At 35.2% G+C, this 14,729-nt stretch overlaps 1 protein-coding gene and 2 pseudogenes across 1 annotated transcript; 2 read left to right on the top strand and 1 right to left on the bottom strand.

The window, feature by feature from the left end:
* Nucleotides 1-2,651: 2,651 nt before the first annotated feature.
* Nucleotides 2,652-12,040, bottom strand: LOC101356036 (olfactory receptor 4F6-like; annotated as a pseudogene).
* Nucleotides 3,163-4,107, top strand: LOC105756222 (olfactory receptor 4K3-like). Its single transcript, XM_012555203.2, is given in 1 exon segment — nucleotides 3,163-4,107. A coding segment is annotated over 1 exon segment (945 nt).
* A 500-nt stretch (nucleotides 12,041-12,540) lies between the features above and the next one.
* Nucleotides 12,541-14,729, top strand: part of LOC101356300 (olfactory receptor 4K13-like) — a 16,337-nt pseudogene continuing 14,148 nt past the window's right edge.

A 14,729-nucleotide genomic window follows, 5' to 3' on the forward strand; every position in this document is an offset into this window, starting at 1 on the left:
TACTCATGAAGAGTGTGCTTCTTAGCGCAAGTAGATACCTGAGACTAAATGGGCAGCTCCTGTCCAGAGGTGAGATGAGAAGCCAGAAAGGGTCAGGAGCTGGTTGAATGGACACGGGAAATCAGGGGTGGAAAGGAGGAGTGTGCTGTCACAGTATAGAGAGACCAATTAGGGTCACATAACAATGTATGTATAAATTTTTGTATGAGAGACTAATTTGAAGTTGTACTTAAAGTACAACAATAATATTTTTAAAAAGTACAGAAAATCTCCAAATTATATTAAAAAAATGGCTGTTAGAGTGGAAAAATTCATTTAAATATTTTGATATCTAGAAATTAGAGGGATAAATCAAAGATTGAGAGGGAGAAGGGGAGACAGATGAGGAGAGAGGCAGAGACAAGAGAAAAAAAGAAATTGAAATTTAATAATGGCTTTTCGCATCTAATTTATTTAAAATCAAAACTACATACAATAATAAAGAAAAAAGAATTCTCCAATGGTATATTATGTTGATATGTACGCTTATCACTATCTGTACAAAGAGTAATAGAATGCTACACTCCAAGTTGTTGATAGTTATTACCTCCAAGAAGTAAGACAAGAATGGGAAAGGATAGATGAATCAGGTCTTCAATATTTGTTCCAAATACATCTAATACTTTGCTTGAATCTTAATAAATTAGACTATGATCAGCTGGCTGTCACCCGTTCATCTAAATAACTCATCTAACTTATGCTGGGACTGGAACTGACATCTTAGCTCAATTTCAAGACATGATAGATACAGAGCAAAAGGAAGAAAGTCATATGCTCATAGCAAACAAAAATGGAATAATACTTTAATGTTCCTTTTATTATATTTTAGTAAGCTTTTCTAGTTGTATTTAACTTATCTGTCTTTAACCTAGCTCGGAAAAGGGTGCATTAGCTGGTGATGCTCTCAATTCAGGGGAAGTTGGAAGCTGAGGAATCCCCGAGGAGCATGATATAACAAGTCTTTCCAAATACTTGGCTCTGTTTAAAATACAGGGGTGGAAATATTCCCAAGCCAGAGGCTACTCTTCACAGTGTATATATGCTGCAATGAAGGGAATGCACACTCGCTAACCCTTGTCACAGCAAAAATCGACTGGACTTCATTTCAGACAGAAGATAGAATCCAAAGTAAGCCTTATTAGTGATGAAGGATTTGTTTCAGAGATTATCTCTGTAGGGTAAGTATATCACAAACTATCTGATTTTTTTTTAAATTTTCACTTTTAATATTCCCCCAATTTAAAACTTTTTTTCCTTTTGCAGTAGTATTTTTTTTATACATACCTATTAAGCTTAGAGTACTGCACATGTTATTTAGTTGATGTGTTTACAGGAAAGATGAAGAATTTTCACTCCCAACTCATCCCTGAGACTTCTGGACTCCCTACACGGAGTCTCACACACCAACTAACAAAAGCACTGCCCTTCTACAATCTTAAATGTTCTTAGGCACCCAGGTTGGGGAAGAGCTGTTTTCATGGGCGCTCTGCCTTATGCTGATATTTTCTATTTACTTTTGGATTTTTTCTCATTCTACCATTTGATTGAAGGGATAAATGTAGGAAAATCTCAGCCATTTAGGTTAAAGGTATTAAGTACATTCCAATTTGAAGGCAAAAACTGAAGTCAGATTAATTTTTATATACACGTAGAAATTGTTGAATTGTGTATGTTTTGCTGTACATATATTCAACAATTAGAAAAAGAAAAGAAAAAATAATTTTTATATAAACATAAATGTCTTTTTTATCATTTGGGGCATTTACATTTCTTTGTGTGTAAATTATCTCTTCCTAAGCAAATTATCTTATTTCAAAAATCTTATTTTCTTAGTCTTTTCAAAACCAATGTTCTTACCATAAGCTATCTCTAATAGAGGAGTTACATTGAAGGCTTTGAAGTTAAACAAACCTCAGTTTATATTCCAGTTTGCCACAGTGTAGCTGTATGACTTGGGAAATCAGATTTTCTCATTTGTAAAATGGCAATAAACTTTGTGATGATTAAAATAGATAATCTGTAAAGTTCTTACTACTGCACCTGGTATATAATGCATGCTAATTAGGCAACTTTGAATCTCTCAGTGTACATTTACAGAAAATGTAATAGGAGAAACAGAGATACAGAGGAATAAAGGAAAGAAGGGAAAGGAGGGACAGGGGAGGGAAGAATGAAAAAAAAAAGAATGATTTGGCTTTCTGGCTTAGGGAATTTTTTTTCTCACTAAAAGTGAATTTAAATAATATAGATAAATTGTGTAGGAGAAATGAAATGAGAATTTACGTTTTCTCCTAGGATGGACAATTAGGAGTAAAATTAGCTTTCGTATATCTGTCATTTAAGGTAGTTTCAAGAAAAAGTACTCCCTCTTGCCAGTGAGAGCCAAGGAGCAGGCACTATATATAAGAATTAACATTTATCAGGCCAAGGTATGTATAGTTTTGTGGAAACAGCCCTCCACAAGGAGATTCTAAATGCAAGGTAGTATCTAATACTAGAAATGTATATTCAGTGTCCGGAGTCTTCTTTGGATCATAAACATCTTTTCTCAAATCATTTGATGAACAGTTTTTCTCAGTGTTTGCAGTAGACTTTGGTTCAATTGCATCTACTCACACATTTAGATTTAGCAATTGGTTTGTTTCTGAGAAACATGTTTTGTAACAGAAACATAGCTCTAGATTTTGGCTTTGGGTCAATTCTGGTAAAATAAAGAATTTTCAAATATACTTTAGAGCTCAGAAATTAATAAGACTAGTCCTTCTGATTCCCTGCAGGAAAGGAACATTCAACTCATGGAGAAATTTTTTAAGGAGAACATTATTACTTATATTTTTAATCAGAATGTTTATTTTTGATACCCATAAGAACTGTTTCCAATGGATAATGTTTTTGACTTGCCCTTTTAAACTTCATTAGCTCCCATTCTTGGTCACAAGGCTATGCCCTTTTTAAGAAATAGTTATTAATGTACAATTTTGAGCTTAGTACAATGCTAAGATTTCAATTTTCTGTATGGGAATCTTTTATCTTCTCTCTAACACCTGAACATTAAATCTTTTTTTTTTTTCATTGTAGAATTTCTCAGTTCATCTCTTGCTCTTTGGGACACATTACAGCCAAATGAACTAAATGGGAAAAGCAAATCAGTCTGTGGTATCAGAATTTATTTTTAGTGGAATTTTTAATTCAAGGGAGCTCCAAACCTTTCTCTCACTGCCATTTGCTATACTGTACCTGACGACTGTTGTGGGCAACCTCCTTGTGCTCTTGATCATCTCTGACCCTCATCTCCATTCCCCCATGTACCTTTTCTTGGCCAGTCTCTCATTCGTTGACTTCTGCATTTCCTCAGTCACCACCCCTAAACTAACCACAGACTTCCTAAGGGATAACAATACCATCTCCTTTAGGGGCTGCATGAGCCAGATTCTCTGTGTGCATTTCTTTGGAGGTGGTGAGATGGTACTGCTTGTGACAATGGCCTATGACCGTTATGTGGCCATCTGCAAGCCACTCTGTTACTCCAGCATCATGGACAGAAAAAAGTGCCTCTGGCTATCATGGATATCATGGATCATTGGGTGCGTACATGGCATGAGTCAAATGGCAATGATTCTGGAGCTGCCATTCTGTGGACACCAAATAGTGGACAGCTTTTTCTGTGAAATCCCTTTGGTGATCAAACTAGCCTGCATGGGTACACATACTCTGGGAACATTGATAAATGCTGACAGCGGGGTCTTGGCAACAACTTGCTTCATTCTCTTGCTGATCTCCTACACCTATATCCTATTAACTGTTCACCTTCGCACTAAGGATGGGACATCAAAGGCACTCTCTACCTGCACTTCCCACATCATAGTAGTGGTGTTGTTCTTTGGACCCTGCATCTTCATCTACCTGTGGCCATTCAGCATTACTTGGGTGGACAATTTTCTTGCGGTGTTTTACACAGTAATCACACCTCTCCTGAATCCAGCCGTTTACACATTGAGAAATAAAGAGATTAAAAGTGCCATAAAGAGACGGATAAGTCATCATATGGATTCAAGGGATAATTTTTAGATCTCTCGTGTAATCAGAAAATCCTCTTTATTCACTCTAATATGGTCATGCTTTGATCTCTACACTGAATTATAAATAATGCCCTGTTCATATTTGTAAACTATGAGCGTCCCTAGATGTATGCTTAATGTTTAAAAACACTTTATTTATCCACGCTAACCCTAAGTCAGAAAAAAAGATAAATGGTGCTCACCACAATACTATTGCCTCTGCACTGCACTAAGCATTCGTCTTAGCCATTTTTTTAATGGCTGAGTTTCCCTTGGGAGGCTCTCCTGAATGCATGGCAAAAGTGTTTGAAAATCCTTTGAAAAATATTTTTCTCCAATGGTAATATATGAATTTTATGATTACAGTTTTATTTCACATAAAGAAATAAGAAAAAGGGTCTATGAAGGTGGGGAAGAATGCCTTGCTTGAAAGCAAAAGAAATTTATACTGATTATAAGAAAGTCAAGTAGAAACAGTCAATAACAACAGCACAATGAAATTGCCTGTGTTCGTTCACTGCAGGGCTTGGATACGCTGTATGGCTCTCAGCTAGACATCTAACCAATTTTCTTCTTTCTAAGGAAGCTCTTACTGCACATCAAAAATAAATAAATAAATAGAAAATATATATGTTTATACACACATACGTATATATATAATGTTTGAATATGTGCAGAAGGAAAATGTATGCAGTTGGTGTTATTGTTGGTAAAGTGAGACAAGGCAAGACCATTATATCAGAAACATATAGTCTTTTAAATAAAGGTGTCTGTTTAATATTGCATATTCTATACCTTTGGAAGATATATGTCAAAACATTACGAAGTCTTAATTTCTAGTTTAACCTCATGAACAGCTGAAAGATGTGGTCATGATTTCTTGTGGTGTGATCTGATCACTGTACTAACAACTAAAAAGTAAATAATGGCAGATCAATCTTTGTCTCTATGTCAAAAAATTAAGGGGCTCATGATGGTAACATAACTAATTCAATAAAGAAGTCACTGTAGTCCTGGTTTTCAATATCTTAAAATATAAAAGCAAAACATGTAAACTATATTAAGAAATGTTTGCAGAGAGCTGTGTTTCCCAAACCAAGTTATCATGGAAGCATCACTCAGACGTGTATGTGGACATATGGCAGCTCCTCAGAATATTTTCTAAATAAAATGAAGTCAGCTGTGCTCATTACTATAAATCTTTATTGATAGAAGCCCCGTTTCTTCATAAGTGATTTGAGGCCTGCATGGAACCTCCATTCATACCTTTCTAGGGACTGAATATAACAACACTCCATCCTGGTTGAGTCTTGCTAGATTACATGATTAGCTCTTGCAGATTACAAAAAGAAGTCTTACCGTCCATCTGATTTCTAAGCATACGAACTTGATTTCCCTTTTCATCATTCAACACTTCTGAGCAATTCATGTTTCAGAAAGAATCACAATAGAAATTAAAAAACATTTTGAACTGAATGCTAACAAAAATACAGCACACAGACCACATGGAATGCAGCTATAGCCATGCTTGCAAGGACTTTATTATAGATCCATATATTAAAAAAAATGAAAAGAAAAGCTGCATATAAATGATCCCCATATCCATCTCAAAAATTTTATCCTAAAAAAGTAGAAGGAAATAAAAATAATAAGCACAAAAATTAATGAAATTAAGAAAACAGAATCAAAGACTCAACCAAAACAAAACTGGTTCTTTGAAAAGACTAATAAAATTGAGAGGACATTATCAAGACTGATCAAGAAGAAAAAATAATTAATAGCAAGAATGAAAAAGTGATATCTCTTTAGAAGATATTATGTTCAACTTTATACCAATAAATTAAAAATTTTATATAACTGGAAAACTTTCTATTAAGAACTAATTACTAAAACAAGAAAATCTTAACAGTGCAATATTTATTAAAGAAATTGAATCTGCCGTTAAAACATATGCTACCCCCAACTTGGTTGAACTTTGACCAATTATTTTTGGTACAGTGACTCTGTGTATTCCTTCCATCTTTTTTTCGATGTTTCCTGAATCATTCAATATTTTGCCAAGTGAATCCTTCAATATAGCAAGCGGAAACTTGAATTTTTTCTTCAGTTTTTCAGTTCCTTTAACAACCTGTGATAAGCAGATGACACAACCTTGCTTGCTGAAAGGGAAGAGGACTTGAAGCACCTACTGATGAAGATCAAAAACCACAGCCTTCAGTATGGACTCTACCTCACCATAAAGAAAACAAAAATCCTCACAACTGGATCAACAAGCAGCATCACGATAAACGGAGAGAAGACTGGAAGTTATAAAGGATTTCATTTTACTTGGATCTACAATCAACGCCCATGGAAGCAACAGTCAAGAAATCAAAGGATTTATTGCATTAGGAATATCTGCATCAAAAAACCTCTTTAAAGTGTGAAAAGCAAAGATGTCACTTTGAGGACTAAGGTGTGCCTGATCCAAACCATGGTATTATCAATCGCCTCATATGCATGTGAAAGCTGGACAATAAATAAGGAACACCAAAGAAGAAATGATGCCTTTGAATTATGATATTGGAGAATAATATTGAATATACCATGGACTGACAGAAACACTAACAAATCTGTCTCGGAAGAAGTACAGTCAGAATGCTCCTTAGAAGCAAAGATTGCAAAACTTCTTCTCAAGTACTTTGGACACGTTATCAGGAGGGACCAATCCCTGGAGAAGGACGTCATGCTTGGTAAATTAGTGGGTCAGTGAAAAAGAGGGGGACCCTCAATGAGATGGATTGACACAGTGGCTGCAACAATGAGCTCAAACATAGCAAAGATTGTGAGGATGGCACAGGAACAGGCAGTGTTTCATTGTGCTGTACAGAGGGTTAGTCAGAGTCAGAACCGACTCAACGGCACCTAACAAAGAACAATAACCACTGCCCAGATCAATGTATTAACATTTTCAACAGACCCAAATGTTCCTTCATTCCCATTTCAAGTCAATACCCCCAAAAGTAACAACTATTCTATATCTCTCGTTATATACTAGTTTTACCTGTTCTGGAACGTGATTTAAATGCAGTTATTCTGTGTCTAGCTTCTTTACCTTCACATGTTTTTTTAAGATGCATCATGAAGTTTCATGTATCAGAGGTTCATTCCTGTTTATTGTTTAGTAGTATTTTGTATGAGTATATGATATTTTATCCATTATCTTGTGATTGGACATTTGTTTGAATTTTATTGAGCTATACTAGACTATTGTTAATAAAGTTGCTAGAAGTATTCTTGTACAAGTTTATACCAAAAAAACAAATCAAACTCATTGCCAGTGAGGCAATTTTGACTCCTAGAGACCCTACAGGACAGAGTAGAATTGCCCTATAAGGTTTCCAAGAAGCAGCAAGTAGATTCAAGCTATTGACCTTTTAGTTAGCAGCAGAGCTCTTAACCACTATGCCACCAGGGCTCTGAGTTGTACAGTTAAGATTATTTAAAAAGAAAAATAATTATGGGAAAATTCTAGAGGCCAGAGTAAAGATAAGGCTGAATAGCAGGATGAGAATCTGAAGCAGAAACCATGGCTGCCCTGGAGTCCTTGTGTTCCTCGTGACCACGATACATGGTTTTAAACAACAACATATAGAATCAAGAACATCTTGTTTCTGCACACTAGGGTTGAGTTAAATGAATATCCTAGAACAAAGATAGGGAAATCACTTAATTAAAAAATGTAATAAAAATAAAAATCAACCCACCTGCAAAATAATTTATCCGACCTGCAAGAGACAGTATTATTCTCACATGCAGTAAGTTTTGAAATATTAAAAAAAACCATAAAATATTATAAAATATATGGATGAATATTTGTGTAATTATTATGTGATCAATTTCATACCCAAAACAATGAATAAAACATTAACATATATAATTGACATATTTGAATGATAAAAAGACAAGTTTTATGATCCTGACTTAAATAAAATAATGTTTTATTACTTGAAGAAAATTATTTAATGTCTGCTTTGCTCTGAGTTCATTTTTATAATTAAAAATTCGTATTTAATTTTATGAAAATGCTTTTTTGAAATCTGTCTCCAAAACCCTTTTGTATTGCACTTTTTTGAGTTATTTACAGGGTCCATTAACGTTCCAGAGTGTATTAATCTCTTCTTTCAATGTTAGTGTTTTGTGTCATGTTTAAGGAAGACTTTCCTACTCTAGGGTGTCATGAAGATATTCTCCCATTTTTCTCATATAAATTTTATTGTTCACGTTCTGGTCTTGAATGACCTCAAATGATTTTTTTTTAATTTGAGGTGATTATCATTACATTAGTTTTTTTCTATTTTTTTGAATATCATATTGAAACAGTATCATTTTTTGAAAAGACTGTCCTTTTACTACTGAATTGCACTGGAACTATTAAAGTGCTGTCTATTTTTTTCTTCCTGGAAACAACTTATCACTTGATATAACATATAATTGTAATAGAAACTGCCATGTCCCCATATAATTGATTGAAGCAGATAAACCAGTCCATATAGATTGCTATCTCTAGGATATTTTGAACATACCTTGACAAAGGGAGAAGTAGCATTCACCTTTTTCTAGAGGAAGAAGTATCATGTGGAACTCAAATATTATTAGTGTTTTTAATGCCTTTCTGCATTCTCTAGGTTTCCACAAAAAGCGTGTACAAATTTCATAATTAAAAAATAAAATTATTCAGAGAGTCAAAGAAATTTTTTCACATAATAAGACCACTTGAAATAATTCATTAAATAAATAAAAATATCAGCAAAAATGTTGAAGCCAGGAAAAATATTAATTAAGATTGAATGCCAAATTAAACAAAAATTAGATAACAGATATACAGAACATGAGGTTTATAGAAAGTCAAGTTGTGAGCTTAGTTCAGTACCCTTTTTACCAAAGCTAAAAGTAAATTAGATGAATATCATTGTTTACATACTCATATTATGACAAAAGTTATTTTTCATATCTGAAGCAAGAGCTACATGTATTCCTGGAGAAAAAGTCTAAGCAAAGAATTTGTGTAAAGGAGTATTTCAAAGTAGAAGAAAACAGTGTAAAAATGGTAGCAGCCATGGGTTGGTCGCACTAAACTATAGTTGAACGCAAACTCAAAATGATATTTAACCTTGGAATTCCATGTCCAAGTAATTGACATAGAGATTTTGATTAAATATAAATTGAGACAAGAGTGGGAGCAGAAGTTCCAGCCCAGTGAGGCTAGCCCAACACTAGCCCTGAGGCTCTCCTTTTCCTTGTCCTTCTATCCTTTCAGATCTAGCTGTCTTCACCTTATTACACTTCCTGTCCATCTGCAGTGTAAGTTTTTCACTTCATTCATATTTATTTCAGTGTTCTTACTCACTCTCTCTAACAGATCATAAATTATGATTAATATATTCTGTAGTTAAGTATCTGTTGAATTGAACATTCAATATTGTCCTCAAAAAACTTTTGGTAAATTTGCTTCTAATTAATTAATTTGAATCTAAGCCATCTGACATATGAGGCCACATGATCAAGCAACTTCTGTGATCTGCATATACCCTGATCACAAATTCCGAAATAAAGTTAGTTATCCTGTGAAACAATTGCTAAAGAATTTGCTAGGTAATTAGAAAGGTAAACTGATATCTAGGTTACATAACAATAACAACAAAAACTCTATGCTGAAATTTTCAATATGAGTAATTTTGCTTAAATATTTTAAGATTCAATATGTTTAGGCTCAGAGGAAATATTTATTCTTAAAACTAGAAGATATAGTAAAATCATTTTTATTTTCAACATTGAAAGGAGGGGACACTATAGGAAATGCCTTATTCTGCACACTTCCAAATTATACAATGAGGAATATAATATGAAAGTTATGAGGAAGTAAATTCCATCTTAATACAAGAACACAATTTCAACAAGTAAATTTTACCAAAAGATATTGTGTTACTTTGTGTGGTAGTGAGTTTCCTAGGTTTGGAAGTCAACAACACAGGCTTAATGGTTGAACATAGAGCAATGTTCATTCCTGCATTGCATCCACTGTTCCATTGTTGAGTAAGATGATATATGAGATACGCTTTCTTTAATATTTTTTCAATCCCTGCATAGTCATACTATCATTGGTTGAAAGCCAATCTTCAATTCATAAATTAGTATCATTTCACTGCCAGCACACACTTAAAGGACATGGTTAAACTCAAGCCTGAGACAAGGACGATATTACGTTGCTGTTTTAGTGACCACATCATAAAATGGCGCTCAAAACGTTTAATTTTTTTTAAAACTATTTCTCTGTCCATTTTGTAGCTTCCTGCATAAGTGAATATCAGGCAAGATTTAATTGATTAAAAAAGGAAATTCCTTCCAAATATAATATCCATGTCAAAAAAAAAGCAACTGCTGTCAATTCAATTTCAGCTCATGGCGACTATATGTATGTCAAAGTATAGGGTTTTCAGTGATTGATTTTCCTGAAGTAACTTTCAGGCCTTTCTTCCAAAATATTCATGTAACTTAGTGCATTTCTTAAAATAAGACACGGAGGAAGGGAAGGAAAAAAAAAAGGAATAGCAAACCTGAACCATCATAGAACATGAGACTGCACTGCTTGCAAAAGAAAAACTATGACAAGAACCAGTCATTCCCTTTATAATTTTTTTCGATTCAGTGACAGAGGAAAGTATCAGTATCCACCAGTAGCTCTGTAGATACAGCTCTATAGCTTGGAATTCATAAAAATCTTTAGGATGTTCTACCAACTAGTCAAAATATAGGCCACACAACAAGTGTGTTTTCTGTATTTTAAAGTCTCATAACTATAAGAAATAATTAGGTAAAGAATTAAGTATATAATAAGATCACTGGTCATTACCTTGGAATAAACTATGCATGGTTTTTTGAGATGATGAATTTTCACAACATAGTATAAACTTTTAAACTTTGTGTTAAAAGTAGTGCTTACGGAAGGTATCACTTGTGCTCTAAAGAATTTTTTAGGAGATCTTCCTCAAACTCAGGAGTTAGCTACTCAGTCTCCTCATTGTCATCGTCATGTGTTGTTTCTCAGTGCGTAGATGGCAGGATTCAGGGTGGGTGTAATCATGAAGTCCAAAATGGCAAGAAACTTATCCACTGGCACTGTGGGAAATGGCCACACATAGACAAAGATGTATGGTTTAAAAAACAAAACTACCACAGTCATGTAAACCAACAAAGAAGAGAGAGCCTTGGACAAGCTACTTGAAGAGCATTTCCATACAGTGACCAAGAAGAAGATGTAGGAGAAAATCAATAAGAAGAAAGTTTCCATGGAAATGAACCCACTGTTGGCAGTAACCATGAACTCCAGTTTGTAGGTGTCTGCGCAGACAAGTTTGATAAATTGAGTTACATCACAGTAAAAACTCTGTATCTCATTAGGACCACAAAAATGCAAATGGATGACAAAAGCTAGCTGGGCAGCTGAGTGAATGAGACCAATAACCCAAGCACCAACCAGAAGCCAAATGCACATCCGTGGACTCATGATGGTCAAGTAGTGAAGGGGCTTACATATGGCCACATGATGGTCCAAGGCCATGGCTATGAGCAGCACCATCTCAGATCCACCCAGGACAGGAAGTACAAAAATCTGGATGACACACCCCTGGAATGATATGGTGTTTTACCCAGAGTACAGGTCAGAGATAATCTTAGGAACCATGAAGGTATAAAAACACAAATCCATAAATGAGAGGTTGGCTAACAGGAAGTACACAGGGGAATGCAAATGAGAGTCTAAAGTCAGTGTAACCACAACAAAGAGGTTTCCCAGAACAATTGTGACATAAAACACTGTAGAGGAGGAAAAGCTGCATTGGTCTAAAGGTAGAAAGTCCCAGGAAATCAAATTCAAACAACTTAGAGTAATTTGCTTCATACATTAACTTTGTCTGTTGTTGCCTACAAGACCAAAAACAAATAAATAACAAAAGGAATATATCATCAATAAACATTGACAGAAACAGACTTGTTTTTAAATTCTGGTGTAAAAAGAAATCTTCACTAACAGCTACAAAGTATTTTGAAAAATTCATGAATTCATTTATTCATTCAATTAATATTCCTAATGAAAATTTACTATATGCCACATACTATGTCAAGATGCAAGGTAAAACACAGACCCTGACTTCATAGGTTTTACAGTGTAATGGTGGAGTTAAACTTTAACTGGTCATAAATACAGATATAATTATGGTAATTGATTTGTAAATCATCAAAGAGATGCTTGTTCTAGACTCTGCTAAGTATGTTGCTACTACTAAAATACAAGTAAAATACTCCAGGCTAATGAAATGTCACGTACATGCCCTGAGACAGGAGACCAGTGGGGCAAGAGTATGAATGGTTGATATCAGGCTGGAATTATAGGCAGAGTGCAGACATGACAACATCTTGTATTCATGGTAAGTACTTTGGGATTTTTTTCCCTAAGAACAATAGGAAGACATTGAAAGATTATTTATTTTATTGGTGTTTGAATATATATATACTTTTTTACTTCTTTCAGTTTTTTTTTCATTTTTTTAATTGTTGTAGTTTAAATGACGTTTACATTTCAAAATAGTCTCCCATACAAAATTTTATACATACATTGTTATGTGACCCTAATTGCTCACGACATTCTGCGACAGTACACTCCTCCTTTCCACCCCTGATTCCCCATGTCCAATCAACCAGCTCCTAACCCTCTCTGCCTTCCCATCTCACCTCTGGACAGAAGCTGCAACTTTGATCTCTTGTATTTACTTGACTAAGAGGCACACTCTTCACGAGTATCACTTTGTGTCCCACAGTCCAGCAGTCCAATCCCTGTCTGAAGAGTTGGCCTCGGAAATTGTTTTTGTTCTGGGCTGATAGAGAATCCAGGGGCCATGCTTTCCAAGGTACCTCCAGTCTCAGTCAGACCATTAAGTCTGGTCTTCTTACTAGAATTTGAGGTCTGCACCCCATCTTTCTGCTGCTCCATCAGAGACTCTCTGTTGTGTTCCCTGTCAGGGAGGTTCGTTGGTGGTAGCCCGGCACCGTCTAGTTCTTCTGGTCTCAGGCTGATGAAGTCTCTGGTTTATGTGACCCTTTCTGTGTCTTGGGCTAATACTTTCCTTGCGTCTTTGGTGTTCTTCATTCTCCTTTACTCCAGGTGGTTGCGATCAATTGATGCATCCTAGATGGCTGCTTGCAAGATTTTAAGACCCCAGACGCCACTAAGCAAAGTAGGATGCAGAACATTTTTTTAATAAGCTTTCTTATGCCAGTTGACCTAGATGTCCGCTGAAAGCACGGTCCCCAGAACCCTACCCGCTGCTACTCTGTCTCTCAAAGTATTTGATTGTATTCAGGAAATGTCTTAGTTTTGGTTTAGTCCAGTTGTGCTGACTTCTCCTGTACTGTGTGCTGTCCTTCCCTTCTCCTAAGATGATTCTTATCTATTATCTAGTTAGTAAATACCTCTCACCCTCCCTCCCCCACCCCTGTAACCATCAAAGAATGTTTTCTTCTGTGTTTAAACCTTTTCTTCAGTTCTTATAATAGTGATCTTATACAGTATTTGTCCTTCTGTGACTGACTAAATTCACTCAGCATAATAAGTTCCAGCTTCCACCATGTTATACGATGTTTCACAGATCATCGTTGTTCTTTATCATTGCGCAGTATTCCATTGTGTGGATATACCACAATTTGTTTAACCATTCATCCGTTGATGGGCACCTAGGTTGTTTCCATCTTTTTGCTATTATGAACAGTGCTGCAATGAACATGGATGTGCATATATCTGTTTGTGTGACGGCTCTTATTTCTCTAGGATATATTCCAAAGAGCGGGATAGCTGTATCGTATGGTACTTCTATTTCTAGCTTTTTAAGAAGGGCCAAATCAATTTCCAAAGTGGTTGTACCATTTTAAATTCCCACCAACAGTGTATAAGTGTTCACGTCTCTCTACAACTCTGCAGCATTTATTGTTTTGTGGGGTGAGATGATATCTCATTGTAGTTTTGATCTGCATTTCTATAATGGCTAATGATTGTGAGCATTTCTTCATGTGTCTGTTAGCCACCTGAATATCTTCTTTGGTGAAGTGCCTGTTCATATCCTTTGCCCATTTTTTAATTGAGTTATTAGTCTTTTTGGTGTTGAGGTTTTGCAGTATCTTGTAGATTTTAGAGATTAGACGCTGATTGGATTTGTCATAGCCAAAAATTTTTTCCCAGTCTGTAAGTTGTCTTTTTACTCCTTTGGTGAAGTCTTTTGATGAGCATAAGTGTTTGATTTTTAGGAGCTCCCATTTTTCTAGTCTCTCTTCTGGTTCTTGTGTGTTGTTACTTATGGTTCGTATTATGTTTGTGCCATGTATTAGGGCTTCTAGCATTGTCCCTATTTTTTCTTCCATGATCTTTACTGTTTTTTATTTTATCTTTAAGTCTTTGATCCATTTTGAGTTAGTTTTTTACATGGTGTGAGATATGGGTCTTGTTTCCATTTTTGCAGATGGAAGTCCAGTTATGCCAGCACCATTTCTTGAACAGACTGTCTTTTCCCAATTAATGGACTTTGGGCCTTTGTCAAAAATTAG

Source organism: Trichechus manatus, unplaced genomic scaffold, assembly GCF_000243295.1.
Source record: "Trichechus manatus latirostris isolate Lorelei unplaced genomic scaffold, TriManLat1.0 scaffold00035, whole genome shotgun sequence".
In the NCBI taxonomy this organism is placed as follows: domain Eukaryota; kingdom Metazoa; phylum Chordata; class Mammalia; order Sirenia; family Trichechidae; genus Trichechus; species Trichechus manatus.